At 38.9% G+C, this 22,359-nt stretch overlaps 1 protein-coding gene across 1 annotated transcript in view; it reads right to left on the bottom strand.

The window, feature by feature from the left end:
• Positions 1-775: 775 nt before the first annotated feature.
• Positions 776-22,359, bottom strand: part of LOC135968529 (uncharacterized) — a 31,575-nt gene continuing 9,991 nt past the window's right edge. The window contains 2 exon segments of the mRNA XM_074025078.1: positions 776-1,469; positions 1,471-3,677. Coding sequence (XP_073881179.1) covers positions 1,419-1,469; positions 1,471-3,677 — 2,258 coding nt within the window. The 3' untranslated portion in view covers positions 776-1,418.

Here is a 22,359-nt window from a genome sequence, read left to right as displayed (position 1 = left end):
GGCAACATCTCAGCTCACTGCAACCTCTGGCTCCCAGGTTCAAGTGATTCTCATGCCTCAGCCTCCCAAGTAGCTGGGACTACAGGTGTGCACTACCATGCTTCGCTAATATTTGTATTTCTTTTTAGTAGACATGGGATTTCACCATGTTGGCCAGGCTGGTCTTCAACTCAGGTGATCTGCCCACCTCAGCATCCCAAAGTGTTGGCCTTACAGGTGTAAGCCACTGTGTCTGGCAAAAAAAAAATCTACAGTTTCAGGACAAAAGTATACTTTAAATGAGATTATAACTCTTCAAAGATCTACTTCTTTTAAAGTTACTTACAAATAATTTTTCTTTTCACCAACTTTAGTTTTGAATTTTTTCCTATACTCAGCAATCTGAGTAAGTGTAATGTCTGAAGTTTGAGAGACAGGTATTTCTACTGTGGATTCTCTTTACTTAATTTTGGATTAAATTTTTAAAATATTTACTGTATCTGCAAAAATATATTTTAGTATAAACTTTTGTGTTTTATAATCTGTAGTTTTTTTAAAAATGTTTTTCCAAATTCATTAAATTTGCAGGGTTATTCTTCAATATAAATTCCCTGATGTTGAGCAAAGTTGGAACAACTACCTCAGGGTTTTCCTGTAGTACAAAATGTGTACAATAAAACCTGTGATACAAGTAAAGGTACTACAATCCTCTTTATATTTGTAATGTGTTTCCTCAAAATAAATATTCTTCTGTAATTTAAGGGCTTATATTTTCTGAAAGATCTATTGACACCAATTGCACTTTTAACGCTTTTATTTAGTATGAACTCTCTGATATTGACTAAGATGTGAGAAGATATTAATGATTTTTTTTTTCCAGACAGAGTTTCCCTCTGTTGCCCAGGCTAGTATAAATGCTTTCCTTTGCAAAAAGGCATGAGCATTGGTTAAATGTTTTGCCACATTGTTCACACTAGTTTTCTCCAATATGAGTTATCTTACCTACAATCAAGTGTGACAGCCATTTAAAGGCTTTGTCACATTCTTCACATTTCTAGGATTTCTCACCAGTATGATTTCTTTTATACTCAGAAAAGTTTCAGGTGTTGCCAAAAGCATTGTCACATCTTTCAGGTTTGTAGTTTCTCTCTAGTATGAATTAGCCTGTGTCTGTTAAGAATTGAGGATCTGTTAGAGGCTTTCCCACATTCTTCACATGTGTATGGTTTCTGTCCAGTATGAGTTGTCTTATATGTGGTAAGCCTTAAGGACTGGTTAAAGGCTTTGCCACATTCCACACAATTGTAGGAATTCCCTCCAGTATGAATTACCTTATGTTTAGTAAGGATTGAGGAAGAGTTAAAAAATCTGCCACGTTCTTCACATTTGTAGGGTTTCCCTTCTGTATAAATTCCCTTATGTTCAGTAAGGGTTGAGAACTAATTGAAAGCTTTGCCACATTTTTCACATTTGTAGGGTTTTTCCTCTCGTATGAATTCTCTTATGAGTAGTAAGGTGTGAGGATTGGTTGAACTCTTTACCACATTCTTCACATTTGTAGAATTTCTTTCCAGTATGAATTTTGTTATGTTTATTGAAGACTGAGACCCAGCTAAAGGCTTTGCCACATTCTTCACATTTGTAGGGTTTCTCTCCAGCATGAATTCTCTTGTGTTCACTAAGGCTTGAGGGCCAGCTGAAGGCTGTTCCACATTCTTCACATTTGTAGGGTTTCTCTCCAGTATGAATTACCTTATGTTTAGTAAGGTTTGAGAAATTACCATAGGCTTTGCCACATTCTTCACATTTGTAGGGTTTCTCTCCAGTATGAATTGTCTTGTGTGCAGTAAGGGTTGAGGCCTTACTAAAGGCTTTGCCACATTCTTCACATTTGTAGGGTTTCTCTCCAGTATGAATTATCTTATGTTTAGTAAGGGCTGAGAAGTTAACATAGGCTGTGCCACATTCTTCACATTTGTAGGGTTTCTCTCCAGTATGAATTCTCTTATGTTCACTAAGTCTTCAGGACCAGATGAAGGCTTTGCCACATTCTTCACATTTGTAGGGTTTCTCTCCAGCATGAATTCTCTTATGTTCAATAAGGCTTGAGGGACAGCTGAAGGCTTTTCCACATTCTTCACATTTGTAGGGTTTCTCTCTAGTATGAATTCTCTTATGTTCCGTAAGGTTTGAGCACCGGTAGAAAGCTTTGCCACATTCTGCACATTTGTAGGGTTTCTCTCCAGTATGAATTCTCTTATGTTCACTAAGTCTTGAGGACAGGTTGAAACCTTTGCCACATTCTTCACATTTGTAGGGTTTCTCTGCAGCATGAATTCTCTTATGTTCAATAAGGTTTGAGGGCCAGCTGAAGGCTTTTCCACATTCTTCACATTTGTAGGGTTTCTCTCCAGTATGAATTCTCTTATGTACCGTCAGGTTTGCGGACCGGTTGAAAGCTTTGCCACATTCTTCACATTTGTAGGGTTTCTCTCCAGCATGAATTCTCTTATGTTCAATAAGGCTTGAGGGACAGCTGAAGGCTTTTCTACATTCTTCACATTTGTAGGGTTTCTCTCCAGTATGAATTACCTTATGTTTAGTAAGGGTTGAGAAGTTACCATAGGCTTTGCCACATTCTTCACATTTGTAGGGTTTCTCTCCAGTATGAATTCTCTTATGTTCCGTAAGTTTTGAGGACCCGTAGAAAGCTTTGCCACATTCTTCACATTTGTAGGGTTTCTCTCCAGTATGAATTCTCTTATGTTCACTAAGTTTTGAGGACCGGTTGAAACCTTTGCCACATTCTTCACATTTGTAGGGTTTCTCTCCAGCATGACTTCTCTTATGTTCAATAAGGCTTGAGGGCCAGCTGAAGGCTTTTCCACATTCTTCACATTTGTAGGGTTTCTCTCCAGTATGAATTACCTTATGTTTAGTAAGGGTTGAGAAGTTACCATAGGCTTTGCCACATTCTTCACATTTGTAGGGTTTCTCTCCAGTATGAATTCTCTTATGTACCGTAAGACTTGAGGACCGGTTGAAAGCTTTACCACATTCTTCACATTTGTAGGGTTTCTCTCCAGTATGAATTCTCTTATGTGTCACAAGATCTGAGGACCAGTTGAAAGCTTTGCCACATTGTTCACATTTGTAGGGTTTCTCTCCAGCATGAATTACCTTATGCTTGGTAAGGGTAGAGGCCTTACTAAAGGCTTTGCCACATTCTTCACATTTGTAAGGTTTCTCTCCAGTATGAATTCTCTTATAATAAGCAAGGGTTGAGGAGCAGTTAAAGGCTTTGCCATCTTCTTCACATTTGTAGGAATTTTCTCTGGTATAAATTCTTTTATGTCGACATAGGTGTGAACGCATGCAAAATGATCTGACATATTCCTTACATTTCAAAAGCTTCTTTCTAGTATGCCTTATCTTATGTCTTTTTGAATTTGAACATCTATGAAAGACGTTTACATATTTGCCACATTGAAATACTTTGCTCTGTGTAGTTGTCAAACTCTGCTTAAGCTTATTATAACCTTTTTTGTGCACCTTACACTCATCCACATTGGTACAACCAATTTTTAACTGTAAATTCTCAGGTCCACATTTTTCACATCTTCTCAATATCACTTTTCGGAGAGAATCTTCTATGCCCTGCTCTGGACAAAGGTGTTGAGCAAAATGAGAACATATAACTGAAAAGAAATAAAAATAACAAATTAGTCCACTTATTAGACTCAGATAAATACAGTTTCCAAATCTAACCTATAAAATTATTCAAACTACATAAGTAAGATTACATTGCAATATGACACAGGCCCTAATTCTTCACAGACATATAAATGTAATGAAAACATACAGACCAAAATACATATGTGGATAATTTATACATGAGTTAAGTGTGTACAGTGTCTGAATTAAACCCAATGCAAAGAACCACATAGAAAAAAAGAAAAGTTTGTTACATTTACCCATTACAACTCTTTCTGCTCCTCAGTATTACCTAGTCCCTTCAGAAGTAAATTGTAACTTCTGGCTTTTCTTTAAAGGAAAGTAAAATATTGGCATGTACAATTTAATTTCTGTCTTCTACTGGCCTTTCCACACACTGGTTTCCGTCTCCCATGACATAAATTGCTGAAATAAATAATGGTATACTTTCATTTTGAGTCTGCTGAGACCAAAGGTAAATACACTGCAGCAGAGCACTGCAGTGCTGCAGAGACAGAACAGGTGTACCAGGTAATTACTTTTCAGGAGAAACATAATCTCTTTAAACTAAAAGTAAGCACAAAATTTCAGACAACACAAATCTGAAGAACATGTTTGACAGACCCACACAATCTCTAGTCAAGACCATTGCTTTCTGACTATGCCAGGACAAAGCTACATTAATAAATTTTGTGACAGGTAACCTTTTTAAATGTCCAAATCTCAAAGATTACATACAATCTATACAAAATAGGGCAACATAATCCCACCAAAAATATTATTAAAATTTCAGAAAGAAACCACTAAAAATTTATATACTAATTTTTAAAATGGAATAATAATGCATGAAACAGGAACACAAAAGACTATAAAAAGTTAGAAAAATGAGCATAAGAACAAAAATATCTAAATTGTGGTGATAAAAATACAAAAATAAATAAATGAAAGATTCTAAAATTAAGAAAAACTATGTAAAAATAAAAAAGCTCAAAAAGCAAATTACGATACACACAAATACATTTATAACAAAAACATATTTATAATCACAATTTCAATAGTTACAGACAAAAAGAGAATTTTGGGAGCTGCAAGATAAAAGTGATTTGCAAAGAGTCTTATGACATGGTTAGACGAATTGCTAACAGGAGGAACCAGTTTAGAGAAGAACATAAATGACCTGATGGAGATGAAAAACACAGCATGAGAACTTCGTGAAGCATGCACAAGTATCAATAGCTGAATCGATAAAGCAGAAGAAAGGAGATCAGAGATTGAAGATCAACTGAATGAAATAAAGCAAGAAGACAAGATTAGAGAAAAAAGAATAAAAAGAAATGAACAAAGCCTCCAAGAAATATGGGACTATGTGAAAAGACCAAATCTACGTTTGATTAGGGTACCTGAAAGTGACAGGGAGAATGGAATCAAGTTGGAAAACACTCTTCAAAATATCATCCAGGAGAATGTCCCCAACCTAGCAAGAAGGCCAACATTCAAATTCAGGAAATACAGAGAACACCACAAAGATACTCCTTGAGAAGAGCAACCCCAAGGCACATAATTGCCAGATTCACCAAGGTTGAAATGAAAAAAATGTTGAGGGCAGCCAGAGAGAAAGGTCGGGTTATCCACAAATGGAAGCCCATCAGACTAACAGTGGATCTCTCTGTAGAAACCCTACAAGCCAGAAGAGAGTGGGGAGCCAATATTCAGCATTCTTAAAGAAAGGAATTTTCAACCCAGAATTTCATATCCAGTCAAACTAAGTTTCATAAGTGAAGGAGAAATAAAATCCTTTACAGACAAGCAAAGGCTGAGAGACTTTGTCACCACCAGGCCTGCCTTACAACAACTCCTGAAGGAAGCACTAAACACACAAAGGAACAACTGGTACCAGCCCCTGCAAAAACATACCAAATTGTAAAGACCATCGATACTATGAAGAAACTGTATCAACTAATGGGCAAAATAACCAGCTAGCATCATAATGACATAACAATATTAACCTTAAATACAAGGGCTAAATGCTCCAATTAAAAGACACAGACTGGCAAATTGAATAAAGAGTCAAGATCCATCTAAGTGCTGTATTTCAGTCTATATGTGCAAAGACACATATAGACTCAAAAGAAATGGATGGAGGAATATTTACCAAGCAAATGGAAAGAAAAAAAAGAAAAAAATCCGGGGTTGCAATCCCAGTCTCTGATAAAACACACGTTAAACCAATAAAGATCAAAAGAGACAAAGATGGGCATTACATAATGGTAAAGGGGTCAATGCAACAACAAGAGATAACTATCCTAAATATATATGCACCCAATACAGGAGCACCTAGAATCATAAAGCAAGTTCTTAGGGACCTACAAAGAGACATAGATTCCCACACTATAACAGTGGGAGACTTTAACATCCCACTGTCAATATTAGCCTGATCAATGAGACAGAAAACTAACAAGGATATTCAGGAGGTGAACTCAACTCTGGACCAAGCAGACCTAATAGACATCTACAGAACTCTTTGCCACAAATCAACAGAATACACATTCTTCTCAGCACCACATCGCACTTATTCTAAAACTGACCACATAATTGGAAGCAAAACACTCCTCAGCAAATGTAAAAGAATGGAAATCATAACAGTCTCTCAGACCACTGCAATCAAATTAGAACTCAGGATTAAGAAACTCACTAAAAATCGCACAACTACATGGAAACTGAACAACCTGCTCCTGAATGACTACAGGGTCAATAATTAAATGAAAGTAGAACTTAAAAAGTTCTTTGAAACCAATGAGAACAAAGACACAAAATACCAGAATCTCTGGGACTATGACAAAGCAATGTCTAGAGGAAAATTTACAGCACTAAATGCCCACAAGAGAAAGCAAGAAAGATCTAAAATAGACATGCTAAAATCACAATTAAAAGAACTAGAGAAGCAAGAACAAACAAATTCAAACCCTAGCAGAAGATAACAAATAACTAAGAGCAGAACAGAAGGAGAGAGCGACAAAAAAAAAAAAAAAAAAAAACCCTCAAAAAATAAAAATAAAATAAATCCTGAAGAGGCCAATAACAAGTTCTGAAACTGAGGCAGTAATTATTAGCCTACCAATAGAAAATGTCCAGAACCTGATGGATTCACAGCTGAACTCTGCCAGAGGTACAAAGACGAGCTGACCTATTCTTTCTGAAACTATTCCAAACAATAGAAAAGGAGGGAAGCCTCCCTAACTCATTTTATGAGGCCAGCATCATCCTGATACAAAAACCTGGCAGAGACACAACAACAGCAAAAAAATTTCAAGCCAATATCCCTGATGAACATGGATGTAAAAATCCTCAATAAAATACTGGCAAACTGAATACAGCAGCACATCAAAAAGCTTATCTACCATGATCAAGATGGCTTCATCCCTGAGATGCAAGGGTGGTTCAACATAAGCAAATCAATAAACATAATCCATCACATAAACAGAACCAATGACAAAAACCACATTATCTCAATAGATGCAGAAAAGGCCTTCGATAAATTTCAACACCCCATTCGTCCTAAAAACTCAATAAACTAGGTATTGATGGAACGTATCTCAAAATAATAAGGGCTATTTATGACAAACCCACAGACAATATCATACCGAATGGGCAAAAACCAGAAGCATTCCCTTTGAAAACCTGCACAAGACAAGGAGGTGAGGAGGATTAATTTAACTTGGAAGTGCTATGTCCGGTGAACGATTTAATGTACTATGTACTGTAAATGAACAATAGGTTAGTTGATATTCGGGTTGTGATGCTTGAGCTTTCAGTCTTGTTGTTATGTGTTACAGTTGATTGATCTATTAGAGTGCTTGCTTGTAAGCATGTTGTGGGACTGTGTTTAGTAAGTATGTAAGAATATGTGCTATGTACAGTTAAACATATATAGTACTATATAGTATTCATGTTGGCTAACAGTAATGCACGATTTACATAAAAGTTTATTGAAATGTTTAATACTTAAGTTGCATTTAAAGCTTGCATACCATAAAAGACAGAAAGTAGTTCAAGTTAGAATGCCAGTTTTGGGTGTTGGTGGTGAAGTTAAGTACTTTCTTTCTGAGTTGCCCTAGGGAGAAGTTTTCCATTTTCAGTTTACAAGACTGGTGTATTTATTTATACTACGGGGGCAGGTTCATTTGAGCAGGTTGTTTTCAATTAGGGAGGCAAGTGGTATTAAGACTAGAATTGTGGTGAAATGTATTACGGATGCTACTTGTCCAATAGTCATAAAGGGTTGGCTTATTGGTTGACTTCCGATTCAGGTAAGAGTTAGAATTGTGATTAGGAGTCAAAATAGGAACTGGCTGAGTGGGCAGAATGCCATACTTTGTTGTTTGGATTTGTGGAGAGTGGGTATGAATAATAAGATAAGGATTGATAGGAGGAGTGCTAACACCCCTCCTAGTTTATTAGGAATGGATCATAGAATTGCATATGCGAATAAGAAGTATCATTCTGGTTTAATGTGTGGAGGCGTGCTTAGGGGGTTGGCGGGGATGTAGTTGTTTGGATCGCTTAGAAGGTCAGGCGTGAATAATACTAATGTTATTAAGGTTGTGAAAAAGAGGGCTAGGCCTAGGATGTCCTTAATTGTGTAGTAGGGGTGGAAGTCGATTTTATCGGAGTGAGAGGAAATTCCGCAGGGATTATTTGATTCTGTTTCGTGTAGAAATAATAGGTGTAGAGTAGTCAAGGCTGTGATAATGAAAGGTAGGATAAAGTGAAGGGTAAAGAATCGTGTGAGGGTGGGGTTTTCAATAGAATATCCACCTCAAACTCATTGGACGAGATTGGTTCCAATGTATGGGATTGCTGATAGTAGGTTTGTAATTACGGTGGTGCCTCAGAATGATATTTGGCCTCATGGGAGTACATAGCCCATGAAGGCTGTTGCTATGGTTATGAGTAGAAGTGTGATGCCAGTGTTTCAAGTTTCTGTGAGAAGAAAGGAGCCGTAGTAGAGGCCTCGGCCTACATGTAGAAAAAGGCAGATGAAGAGTATGGAGGCACAGTTGGCGTGTGGAGGTAGCGAAGGATTCAGCCGTTATTTACCACTCGGACGATGTGTGCGACTGAGGAGAAGGCAGAGGAAGTGTCTGCTGAGTAGTGTATTGCTAGGAAAAGTCCTGTAATAATTTGTAGAATTAGGCCGGTTGCAAGAAGTGAGCCGAAGTTTCATCATATAGAAATGTTAGGTGGGGTGGGTAGGTCAATGAAGGTGTGGTTAATTATTTTTAGGATTGGGTGGGATTTGCGTATTGGGGTCATTAATGTTTTTGTAGTTGAAGTACAACGATGGTTTTTCATATCATTGGTCATGGTTGGAGTCCACGTGAGAACAATGACATATATTTTATTTTTGTTAAACGTATCATTAGTTATGGGGTTTGTGGGGTTTTCTTCTAAACCCTCTCCTATTTATGGAGGGTTGGCATTAATTGTTAGTGGTATAGTTGGTTGTGTGATTATTTTGAATTGTGGGGGAGCGTATATGGGTTTAATGATGTTTTTAGTTTATTTGGGGGGTATGATAGTTGTTTTGGGGTATACTATGGCGATGGCTATTAAGGAGTATCCTGAAACATGGGGATCAGGGCTTGAGGTTTTTGTGAGTTTTCTGGTAGGATTAGCGATGGAGGTGGGTTTAATTTTATGAGTTATAGATTTTGATGATTTAGTGGTGGTGGTTAACTTTAATAGTATGGGGGATTGGGTGATTTTTGAGGGTGAGGGGTCGGGGTTAGTTCGAGGGGATTCTATTGGTGCAGGTGCTTTGTATGACTATGGACGTTGATTGGTAGTGGTTACTGGTTGAACGTTGTTTGTTGGTGTATACATTATTATTGAGATTACTCGGGGTAATAGATTATGTTATTAGGAATAAAGTTAGAATGAGGGGAATAAGAAAGGAGAGGGAGTAAAGTTTGATTATGCCTTTTTGGGTGGTTGTGATGGTGGAGATGGTAGTGTGGATATGTGAAATTGTTTTGGTTATAGATTTTTCCAGTCAGGTTAAGTCTAGTAAGAGGAAGGATAGGTTTTGGCTTATAAGTAGATTTTGGTAGGAGGTTATATGGTGAATTGTGATAGGGTAATATCCTAATATGTTGGAGAATTTAAATGTGTGTGATGGCATGTTTATTTTAAGTTTGTTGGTTATAAGGGCAAGGTCTAGGGCTACTAGAAAGCCCAGGGTGGTTAGATACAGGGCTGAGAGTTTTAGATGGTGAGGTATTGTTGGTTGGGGGAGTGAAGTAGGGGAGATATTGTTGGTGATAAGAAATCCTGCTAGTATATTGCCAATAGTGAGGCGTTTGATTGGTTTTAATAAGGTGGGGTCGTTGTCGTTAATATAGATTGAGGTTGGGAAGCGGGGTTGTCCTGTTAGGGTTATAAAGATAGTTCGGGTGCTGTAAGCTAGTTAGGGATGGGCAATGAGAGTGATAGATAGGGCTCAGGCGTTGGTATACGACATGTTTGCGGTTTTGATGATGAGGTCTTTGGAGTAGAAGCCTGTGAGGTAGGGTATGCCTGCAAGTGCTAAGTTGCCAATAAATAGGGAGGTTGAAGTAAGGGGTATTGTTTTAAATAACCCTCCTATTTTTCGAATGTCTTGTTCATTGTTTAGGTTATGAATAATGGATCCAGAGCAGATGAATAATATAGCTTTGAAGAAGGCATGGGTGCAGATATGTAGAAACGCTAGGTATGGTTGGTTGATGCCGATAGCAACTATTATGAGGCCCAGTTGGCTTGAGGTGGAAAAGGCTACGATTTTTTTAATATCGTTTTGTGTTAGGGCGCAAACTGCTATGAATATGGTGGTAATGGCTCCTAGGCACAATGTAAGGCTTTGGATTAATGTATTATTTTCTATTAGAGGGTGGAACGGATGAGCAGGAATACTCCGGCGACAACTATCGTGCTGGAGTGGAGTAGAGCTGAGACTGGTGTTGGGCCTTCTATGGTGGAAGGTAGTCAAGAGTGAAGACCAAATTGGGCTGATTTTCCTGTTGCTGCCAGGAGAATACCTATTAGTGGGAGAAGACTTGGGTTGGGGTTTAGGATAAACATTTGTTGAAAGTCTCATGAGTTGTAATGTAGGATGAACCATGTTATGCTTAGGATAAAGCCGATATCGCCAATACGGTTGTATAACATTGCCTGAGTGGCTGCTGTGTTGGCTTCTATTCGAGCATACCATCAGCTAATTAATAAGAAGGATATAATTCCTATGCCTTCTCAGCCAATGAAAAGTTGAAAGAGGTTGTTGGCAGTGATTAAAATTAGTATGGTGATGAGAAATGTGAGAAGGTACTTAAAGAATTGATTAATGTTTGGGTCTGAACTTATATATCATAGTGAGAATTCTATAATAGATCAAGTAATGAATAGTGCAATTGGGATAAATATTATGGAGAAGTAATCAGATTTGAAGCTTAATGTTAATTCTAATGTTTGGATTGTTATTCAATGTCAGTTTGAGATAATTGCTTCTTGGTCCAGGAGAATATACAAGATTATGGGGAGATGGCTAATGGTGAAAGAATATATCATAGTTGTTTTTACGTAGTATGGGTATAGGTGCTTTTTGTTGGGATTAATAAAGGTAATAGCAATTGGTAGAATTAGAGTGGTTAGGATTGTTATGGTAATGGAGGTGTACATGGTTGTTACTTTTATTTGGAGTTGCACCGATGTTTTTGGTTCCTAAGGCCAATGGATAACTGTAATCCTTTAAAAGTTGGGAAAGCCGTATTTATTAAAAACGGAGACATGGGTTAGCAGCCCTTGCTAGCTTTCTCGGTAAATAAGAAGTGGCAGGCCTCTATGGTTAGATCCACAATCTAATGTTTTGGCTAAACTATATTTACAGGAGGTGAAAACTAGAATAACATTAGGGTTAAGGGACAGGAGTATAATAGGGGAAAGGTGTATGAATATTAGTATGTTTTCTCGTGTAAAGGAAGGTTTTATATTAGTAGTGTGATATGTAAGTATTCCTCGTTGTGTTGTGGTAAATATATAGAGGGAGTAGAGGGCTGTAATTAGCATATTAAGTCCTGTAAGCGTAATGGTGATGTATGATCAGGAGAATGAGGTTATTATTACAAGGAGCTCTCCTACTAGGTTAATAGTAGGGGGTAGGGCGATGTTGGTAAGGTTTGCTGCAAATCATCAAAACGTTATTAATGGAAATAGTATTTGGAGTCCTCGGGAAAGTAGTAAAATGCGGCTGTGGGTTCGTTCATAGTTGAGTTTGCTAGGCAAAATAATATGGATGAGGTGAGTCCGTGGGTGATTATAAGAACAGTTGCACCAATGAAGCTTCAGGGGGTTTGAATGAGGGAGGCTATGATTACTAGGGCTATGTGGCTTATGGAGGAGTATGCGATGAGTGATTTTAGGTCTGTCTGTCAAAGACAGGTAGAGCTTGTTATGATTATGCCCCATAGGGATAGTATAAGGAAGGGGTAGGTTATATGTTCTGTTGTAGGCTTAAGGATAGAGATGAGTCGTATCATGCCGTAGCCACCTAGTTTTAGGAGTACTGCAGCAAGGACTATTGATCCAGCAATGGGGGCTTCAACATGGGCTTTGGGGAGTCATAAGTGTAAGCCGTACAGGGGTATTTTTACTATGAAGGCTATTATGCATGCTAGTCAGGTAAGATTGTGGGATCAAGTGGTTGTTAGTTTTTGAGCCATGAGCGTGAGTAGCATGATGTTTAGTGAACCCAAACTATTATAGGTATAGATTAACATAATGAGTAGGGGGAGAGAGCCAGTTAGTGTATAGAATAGGAAATATGTGCCTGCGTTAAGGCGTTCTGCTTGGCTGCCTCATCGGATGATGATGATTAGGGTAGGAATGAGACTGGTTTCGAAAGGAATATAAAATATGAATAGTTCTGTGGCTATGAATGTTAGAATTAGAGAGATTTGTAGGAAAATTAACATGGAGAGAGAGAATTTTTTCGTGAGGGGGATTCATTATGTAAGTGATATTGGCTTGCTGTAATCATAAGGGGCAGGAGTCAGGCAGTTAATATTAGAAGAGGTGTCGTTAGAGGGTCGGAAGATAAATGGATTGAGTAGTTGAAGAGATTGTTGCTGGTTTGGTTGAAAAATAATAAGGGGATAATACTGATGGTTAGGCTATGTACGGTAAGGTTAATTCAGATTATGCTATTTTTGGAAAATCACGTTGTTGGTAGTAGTATAATTGTGGGGATAACTATTTTTAACAATGAAGTAAATTTAGGTTGTGGATATAGTCTAGACCATATGTGTTAGAGATTGAGATTAGTAGGGCAAGACCGACTGCTGCTTCGCAAGCAGCAAATACTAGTAAGGCGATGGGTATAATGTTAGCTAGTAAGGAGTGCATGTTTAAAGCTATAAGAGTACTTATAATAAACAGTGATGATAATATTCCTTCTAGGCATAATAGGGAGGATATTAGATGTGAGCGATAGGTTAACATACCTAGGAGTGAGATTATAAATGCTAGTGTAACACTTATATAGATGAAAGGCATTTGGTTAGTATGGTTATCATAATCTAATGAGTCGAAATCATTTGTTTTGTTTAAACTACTTACCAATTCAGTTCAGTCCAGTCCTTTTTGAGTTCATTCGTAGGCTAGGCTTAGGGTTAGGACAATAATTAGTGTAACTGATGATTTAAGCATGGTTGGAAGATCTGTTGTTTGGAGAGCTCATGGTAGGGGTAGTAGTAGGGCAATTTCTAGGTCAAATAGTAGGAAGGTAATGGCGACTAAGAAAAATTTTATGGAGAAGGGAATGCGGGCAGGGTTTAGTGGGTCAAAGCCACATTCGTAAGGATCAGTTTTTACTGCATAAGAGTTCAGCTGGGGTAGTCAGAATATGATAATTATTAGTAGGAGGGTCAGAAGGGTATTAATTGTCAGTGCTAATGCTAGGTTAATTACTCTTTTTCGAATAGTATCGAAACTAGTTGATTGGAAGTCAACTGTACTAATTATACTAAAAGAGTAGGATCCTCATCAGTAGATAGAGATATAAAGGAATAATCAGACCACATCTACAAAGTGTCAATATCAAGCAGCGGCTTCGAATCCAAAATGGTGGTTTGATGTGAAGTGGTATAATAGTTGACAGATAAGGCAGGTAATAAGGAATGTAGATCCGATGATGACGTGAAGTCCGTGGAAGCCTGTGGTGATAAAGAATGCTGAGCCATAGATACCATCGGAAATAGTGAAGGGCGCTTCAAAGTACTCTGAAATTTGTAGTAGGGTGAAGTAGATGCCTAGTAGGATTGTAATGAGTAAAGCTTGGATTGTTTGTTTTCGATTACTTTCTATTAGGCTGTGGTGGGCCCAGGTGATTGTAACTCCTGATGCAAGTAGTACAGAGGTGTTTAAAAGGGGCATTTCTAGGGGATTTAGGGGAGTAATTCCTGTTGGTGGTCAGCGTCCTCCTAGGTGTGGGGTGGGAGCAAGGCTCGAGTGGTAGAATGCTCAGAAGAAACCGGTGAAGAAGAGGATTTCTGAGATGATAAAAAGGACTATTCCATAACGAAGGCTTTTTTGGACAGGTATTGTATGGTGGCCTTGGTAGGTGCTTTCTCGAATAATGTCACGCCATCATTGGTATATGGCTAACACGTTGGTTAGTAGGCCTAGCATTAGTAGAGTGGTGGAGTAAAAGTGAAATCATATAATTAAGCCTGATGTTGTTAACAGGGCTGAGAGCGCCCCTGTTAGTGGTCAGGGGCTAGGTTTAACTATGTGATAGGCATGAGATTGGTGGGTCATTAAGTGTTATCACGTAGATAAAGGATGATTAATAGTGTGAAGACATAGGCTTGGATTAGGGCCACTGCGATTTCTAGAATGGTCAATAGTACTAGAAGTGCATAGATTAGTGAGGTGATAGGGAGGTTGATGGTTGATAATGTTAGTGCAGCACTTCCTATTAGGTGCATTAGTAGATGGCCAGCTGTGATACTGGCAGTTAAGCGTACGGCTAGGGCAACTGGTTGCATAAATAGACTGATTGTTTCAATAATTACTAGTATAGGAATAAGGGGAGTGGGTGTGCCTTGTGGTAGGAAGTGGGCCAGAGAGCTTTTAGTTTTGAAGTGAAGGCCTATGATTACTGTCCCTGCTCATAGGGGAATTGCTATGGCTAGGTTTATAGATAGTTGGGTGGTGAGTGTAAATGAGTAGGGTAGAAGTCCGAGAAGATTGGTTATTGAGATAAAAATAATTAAAGATGTTAGTATTAGGGACCAGGTTTGTCCTTTGGTATTATGGGATATTATTATTTGTTTTAGGGTTAGTTGGATTAGGTTTTGTTGGATGGTAATTAGTCGATTATTAATAAGGTGTTTGGAGGTTGGAAATAGTACGGGGAGTAAAATGATGAGTACTGCAGCAGGTTGGCCTAGGATTGTTGGAGAGGTAAATGGGGCAAATAGATTTTCGTTCATTTCAATTGTCAGGGGTTATTGTAGGTTTGTGTATTGGGATTCTTTTGTAGGGGAGGTGGGTAGTAGTTTGTGTTTAGTAGTTTTAATTGTAAAATAAGAAATAGTGTGGGGAGTATAGTTATGATGATAGTAAACCATATGGATGTATCTAGTTGAGGCATTTCACTGCAGAGAGGGTATTTCTCTCGATCTTTAACTTAAAAGGTTAATGCTAGGATAGCTGTACAGTGTATTATAAGAATATTTTGCAGAGAGTTATGGAGTGAGATGTGGGGGGGGGGGTCTATAGGGTAAATACAGGCCCTATCTCAAAAATTTTTAGTGGAATCAATTCTGTGACAATGGGTATGAAGCTGTGGTTAGCACCGCAGATTTCTGAGCATTGTCCGTAGTATACACCTGGTCGTGTAGCGGTGAATGTGGTTTGATTCAGGCGTCCAGGAACTGCATCTGTTTTTAGGCCTAGAGTAGGAATTGTTCATGAGTGTAGGACGTCTTGAGATGTGATTATTATTCGGACAGGGGCTTCAATTGGGAGAACTACTACTCGGTTATCAACTTCTAGAAGTCGAAGGTCTCTTGGGTTTAAGAACAATGGGGGGAGAATATAAGAGTTAAAGATTAATCCTCCGTAATCTGTGTATTCGTAGGTTCAGTATCATTGGTGTCCAATTGATTTAATAGTAAAAGAGGGGTTGTTGATCTCGTCTGTTAGATATAGGATGTGCAGGGATGGAAGAGCAATTAAGATTAAAATGATTGCGGGTAAGATGGTTCAAATGGTTTCTATTTCTTGGGCGTCCGTGATATTGGTGTTGGTTAGTTTTGTTGTGAGAGCTGAAGACAGGGCATATAGGACGAGAAAGCTAATTAAGGATACAATTATAAAAGTGTGGTCATAAAAAGCAATTAATTCTTCTATGATAGGGGATATAGCATCTTGTAGGCCTAGTTGAACTGAGTGAGCCATATAAGATATATAGGGTTTAACCTATGATCTAGCTTTGACAAAGCTATGAAATAGTTTTTCTAATGTCTTATTGAAAAAGTTGTGGAGGTCACAGGGCTGGCTTGAAACCAGTTTAGGAGGTTCAATTCTTTCCTTTTTTGTTTAGTTTAATGTAGGTTGGTTCTTCAAATGTATGGTAGGGTGGAGGGCAACCATGCAGTCACTCTAGGTTGGTAGAGGGCTGTTCAATTAATGAGACTTTACGTTTTGAGGCGAAGGCTTCTCAGGTTATGTAGATTATTAGTATTACTGCTACTAGGGAAATGAAGGAGCCTATGGATGAGATATTTCATCTGGTATAGGCATCGGGGTAGTCAGAGTAGCGTCGGGGTATTCCGGATAAGGCGAGGAAATGTTGTGGGAAGGTGGTTAAATTTACACCTACAGATATGATGGTGAAGTGGGCTTTGGCATAAGTTTGGTCTAGAGTATAGCCTGAAAATAAGGGGAATCAATGAATGAAGCCTCCTATGATAGCAAATACAGCTCCTATGGATAGTACATAGTGAAAGTGTGCAACAACATAGTACGTATCGTGTAGTACAATGTCTAATGATGAGTTTGCTAACATGATACCGGTTAAGCCCCCTATGGTAAAGAGAAAAATAAAGCCTAGAGCTCAAAGTATTGCGGGAGATCATTTGATATTGCCTCCGTGAAGCGTGGCAAGTCAGCTGAAGACTTTAATGCCAGTGGGAATTGCAATAATTATAGTGGCGGAAGTGAAGTAGGCTCGTGTGTCTACCTATTCCTACTGCAAATATATGATGGGCTCATACAATAAAGCCTAAAAACCCGATTGACATTATAACTCAAACTATACCTATGTAGCCAAATGGCTCTTTTTTTCTGGAGTAATATGTCACAATATGAGAGATTATCCCAAATCCAGGTAGAATGAGGATATAGACTTCGGGGTGGCCGAAAAATCAGAATAGATGTTGATACAAGATAGGATCCCCCCCTCCGGCAGGATCAAAGAAAGTGGTATTTAGATTACGGTCTGTTAGTAATATAGTAATGCCGGCAGCTAGTACTGGTAGAGAGAGGAGTAAAAGGATGGCTGTGATTAACACTGACCAGATGAATAAGGGGGTTTGATATTGAGATATTGCAGGGGCTTTTATGTTGATAATAGTGGTAATGAAGTTTATAGCCCCTAGGATGGAGGAGATGCCTGCTAGGTGAAGTGAGAAGATAGTTAGATCTACGGAAGCTCCTGGGTGGGAGAAATTTCCTGCTAAAGGAGGATAAACTCTTCAACCTGTCCCAGCACTGGCTTCTACTGCCGCAGATGCCAGTAACAGTAGAAAGGAAGGGGGGAGAAGTCAAAAACTCATATTGTTTAGGCGGAGGAAAGCCATGTCAGGGGCACCAATTATTAGTGGTACTAATCAGTTTCCGAAACCTCCGATTATGATGGGTATAACTATAAAGATAATTATGACAAACGCATGGGCTGTAACGATAACATTGTAGATATGGTCGTTGCCTAATAGGCTGCCTGGTTGACCCAGTTCAGCTCGAACAAGAAGGCTTCGAGCTGTGCCTATGATCCCAGCCCATGTGCCGAACAGTAGGTAAAGGGTTCCAATATCTTTGTGGTTTGTTGAGAACAGCCAACGGTAGGCGAACATAGGTGGGGGAGGGGGTTAGAATGCCTGAGTAAGCATTAGGCTGTAAACCTAAAGACAGAGATTAAAGTTCTCTTTTTACCAGCTCCGAGGTGATTTTCATGTTGAATTGCAAATTCAAGGGAGCAGTTAATTTCTGCCGGGGCTTCTCCCGCCTTTTTTCCCTGCGGCGGGAGAAGTAGATTAAAGCCAGTGGTTAGAGTATTTAGCTGTTAACTAAAATTTTATGGATTTGAGTCCCATTAATCTAGTAAGGGCTTAGCTTAATTAAAGTAATTGATTTGCATTCATTTGATGTGGAATAGAATCTGCAGTCCTTATATATTTCAGAAATTAAGCGTGGTTTAATTTACTGAGGGCTTTGAAGGTCCTTGGTCTTACTTCACCTAAATTTCTAGAGGATGACTAGGGTTAGTGGAGAAATTGGTAAGAGGAGGGTGGTGAGGATAATGAGTGGGGGGATGAGGAGTATGGGTTTTGTATTTTTGAATTGTCATTTTATTTTTGTATTGTTGGATGTAGGGAGTATTGTTATGGAGGTGGTATAAATTAGGCGTATATAAAAGTATAAGTTGAGTAGGGTTATGGTAATTATAATGGAGGGGATGATGAAGTTATTGCTTTTTGTAAGTTCTTGAATGGTAATTCATTTGGGTAGGAAACAGATTAGTGGGGGTAAGCCTCCCATGGATAGGAGGGTGGTTGATATTAATGGTATTAGTCAGGTTAGTTTGTTTCAAGTGCAGGATAGTATAAGAGTTGTGGTATTTGAGTTTAGGTTGAGAGTTAGGAATGCGGTAGTTGTCATAATAGTGTATATGGTTAGGTAATAGATTGTGATATTTGGGTTGTAGGTTAGTGTTATTATTCAGCCTGTGTGAGTAATTGAAGAATATGCCATGATTTTGCGTAGTTGTGTTTTTTTAAGGCCTCCTCAGCTGCCCATTATAACAGATAGAGTAGAGAGGGTCAGGAGAATATCTGTATTGGTTGAAGAATGTATTTGGTATATAATTGAGATGGGAGCTAGTTTTTGTCATGTGAGGAGGAGCAGGCCAGAAATTAAAGATGTCCCTTGGGTGACTTCTGGGATTCAAAAGTGGAAGGGGGCTATTCCTAATTTTATGGCTAGGGCTGTTGTTATGGCTAGAGATGAAAGTTGGTTGATGTTGTCTGTTGTGGTTCAGCATCTGGAGAGTAGGTTGTTGGAGATAATTGCTATTATGAGGATTATAGATGCGGTGGATTGTATTAGGAAATATTTAATAGCGGCTTCTGTAGAACGGGGGTTTGTTTTTTTGATTAGAATTGGGATGAAAGCTAGTATATTTATTTCTAGGCCTGCTCAGGTGAGGAATCAGTGTGAGCTTAGCGTTGTAATGAGAGTGCCTGTGATTATGGTGAGGTAGACAATAAGTTGGGCTAGTGGGTTAATTAGTAAGGGAAGGGTATAACCAACATTTTCGGGGTATGGGCCCAATAGCTTATTTAGCTGACCTTACTTAGGATGGAGTGTGGTAGGTAGCATGGAGAAAGTTGGGTTCTCAGGGGTAGGTTCGATACCTATAATCCTAGAAATAAGAGGATTAAGGCCTCTATCATTTACTCTATCAAAGTAACTCTTTTGTCAGACATATTTCTAGGTTTGCAGAGGAATACTGGAGATTGCAACAGGTGTTGAGATATGTCATATGAGAAGAGATAGTGTAAGTGGGAGGAAATTTTTTTCATAGTAAGTGTATAAGTTGATCATGGCGGAATCGAGGATATGCTGTTCGGATTCATAAAAATAATGAGGTTAGAAGAAGTGTTTTGGTGGTAAAGCACGTTGTAAATAGTTCTGGGGAATTAATAGAGTATAATGTGCCTAGAAAGATTGTGGTTATTAGGGCATTTATTATAATGATATTTATGTACTCAGCCATGAAGAACAGGGTAAATGGGCCTGCGGCATATTCAATGTTAAAGCCTGAGACTAGTTCCGATTTGCCTTCTATGAGGTCGAAAGGAGCTCGGTTTGTTTCAGCTAATGTGGAGGTGAATCATATTATGGCTAGGGGTCATGATGGTAGGAGGAGTCAGAGGTGTTCTTGTGTTGTGATAAGTATGAGAAGATTAAATGAGCCGCTTATTAGTAAGACTGATAAGAGAATAATAGCAAGAGTGACTTCATATGAGATTGTTTGGGCGACAACTCATAGTGCTCCGATTAGTGCATAGTTTGAGTTTGATGCCCATAAAATGGAGTAGACAGTTAGACTAGATGTGGCTAGAATAAATAAAAGTCCTAGATTGAAGTCAATTAGTGGATGGGGTATGGGAAGGGGAGTTCATAGGAGAAGAGCAATGGAAAAGGCCAAGGCTGGTGCGGTAATGTAGAGAATGGTGGTAGATGTTGAAGGTTTTAAGGGTTCTTCCGTGAAGAGTTTTATGGCGTCAGCAAAAGGTTGTAGCAACCCGTAGGGGCCAATGGTGTTTGGTCCTTTGCGTAGTTGTATGTGGCCCAGTAATTTTCGTTCAATGAGTGTGAGGAATGCTATGGCGGCCACTACGGATATAATAAGGAGTAGGAGATTTGTTGTTGACATGGTGTTAAGAAGAGGAGTTGAACCTCTGATTGTAAAGTTTTAAGTTTTATGCAATTGCCGGGCTCTGCCATCTTAACAAACCCTGTTTTGGGGTTGGGTTGGTGTTATTTTGTTAGATTGAGATTAGGTCATCTATGGAATGAGGGCACTTTATGAAGTGGGCCTTATTTCTCTTGTCCTTTCGTACAGGGAGAAATATAGAATAGATAGAAACCAACCTGGATTACTCCGGTCTGAACTCAGATCACGTAGGACTTTAATCGTTGAACAAACGAACCCTTGATAGCTGCTGCACCATTAGGATGTCCTGATCCAACATCGAGGTCGTAAACCCTATTGTCGATATGGACTCTGGAATAGGATTGCGCTGTTTTCCCTAGGGTAACTTGTTCCGTTGATCAAGTCACTGGGTCAATTACAGGTGCTGGTTTGCTTTGGCTTGTGTAGTCTTAGCGTAGGCTGTTCGGAGGTTTAGTTATGCTCCGAGGTCACCCCAACCAAAATTTTTAATGCAGGTGCGGTGGTGTAAGGGTCCGTGGATTTGTATAGTTTTGATTGCATTAATAAATTAAAGCTCCATAGGGTCTTCTCGTCTTATTGTTTCATGTCCGCCTCTGCACGGACAGGTCAATTTCACTGGTTGAAAGTAAGAGACAATTGAACCCTCGTGATGCCATTCATGCGAGTCCCCATTTAAGGAACAAGTGATTATGTTACCTTTGCACGGTCAGGGTACCACGGCCGTTGAGTACGTGTCACCGGGCAGGCAGTGCCTCTAATACTGGTAATGCTAGAGGTGATGTTTTTGGTAAACAGGCGGGGTTAAGTTTGCTGAGTTCCTTTTACTTTTTTTAAACTTTCCTTAAAGCATGCCTGTGTCGGGTTAACAGTGTGAGTAATACTGACTTGTTTCTGTTTGTTAGTGTTAGGCTGTTAAGCATCGGTGAAGTTTTTCAGTCTGATTTAGGCTTATGCGGCGGAGAAAATGTTCATGTTACTTATATTAGCATTGTTGCTTCTATGAAATGATAGATTAATCCAATGTGGAATAAGGAGTTTAGTGGTGTGTTTGGAATTTTTATATAATTGATGTTGAGCTTGAACGCTTTCTTAATTGATGGCTGCTTTTGGGCCAACTATGGAGGTCAGATTTTTTACTCTCTATACAAGGTTTTTTCCTGATGTCTGAAGAGCTGTCCCTCTTTAGACTAACAATTAAGTTTACAGGGGGATTGGGTAGTTCTACAGGTAAACTTAAGGTTGAACTAAAATTCTATCTTGGATAACCAGCTATCACCAGGCTTGGTAGGCTTGTCACCTCTACCCATAAATCTTTTGTTGTTCTAACTATTGAAGTTTAGGGCTAAGCATAGTGGGGTCTCTAATCCCAGTTTGAGTCTTAGCTATTGTGTGTTCAGAAATTTTAAAGCCACTTTCGTAGTTTATTTTACATCAGCTAAGGTTTTACAATTTAGATGGAGTTTAGCTTTATTTGACTAGATCTAAAACACCCTTTACGCCAGTTTTTATTAGCTTGGGTTAATCATATGGCCCTGGTGGCTGGCACGAAATTGACCAACCCTAGATTGTAGCATAACTTAGTTAAACTTTCATTTATTGCTAAAGGTTTGTCACTGCTGTCTCCCGTGGGGGTGTGGCTGAGCAAAGTGTCTTGAGCTGCATTGTGCGTGCTTGATACTTACTCCATATGATCGTAGTGATTTATCGGGTGTCTTCACTGGGGCAGGGATGCTTGCATGTGTAATCTTGCTAAGAGCTAATAGAAAGGCCAAGACCAAACCTATTTGCTCATGGGGTGTGCAAGTCCGTCTAGACATTTTCAGTGTCTTGCTTTAGGTGAATTAAGCTACATAAGCACGGAGAGAAGTATAGTTGTGAGGTGCTGTCTT

This window comes from Macaca fascicularis, chromosome 19, assembly GCF_037993035.2.
Source record: "Macaca fascicularis isolate 582-1 chromosome 19, T2T-MFA8v1.1".
Taxonomy (NCBI): Eukaryota; Metazoa; Chordata; class Mammalia; order Primates; family Cercopithecidae; genus Macaca; species Macaca fascicularis.
This window is presented reverse-complemented; position numbering and strand designations above follow the sequence as displayed.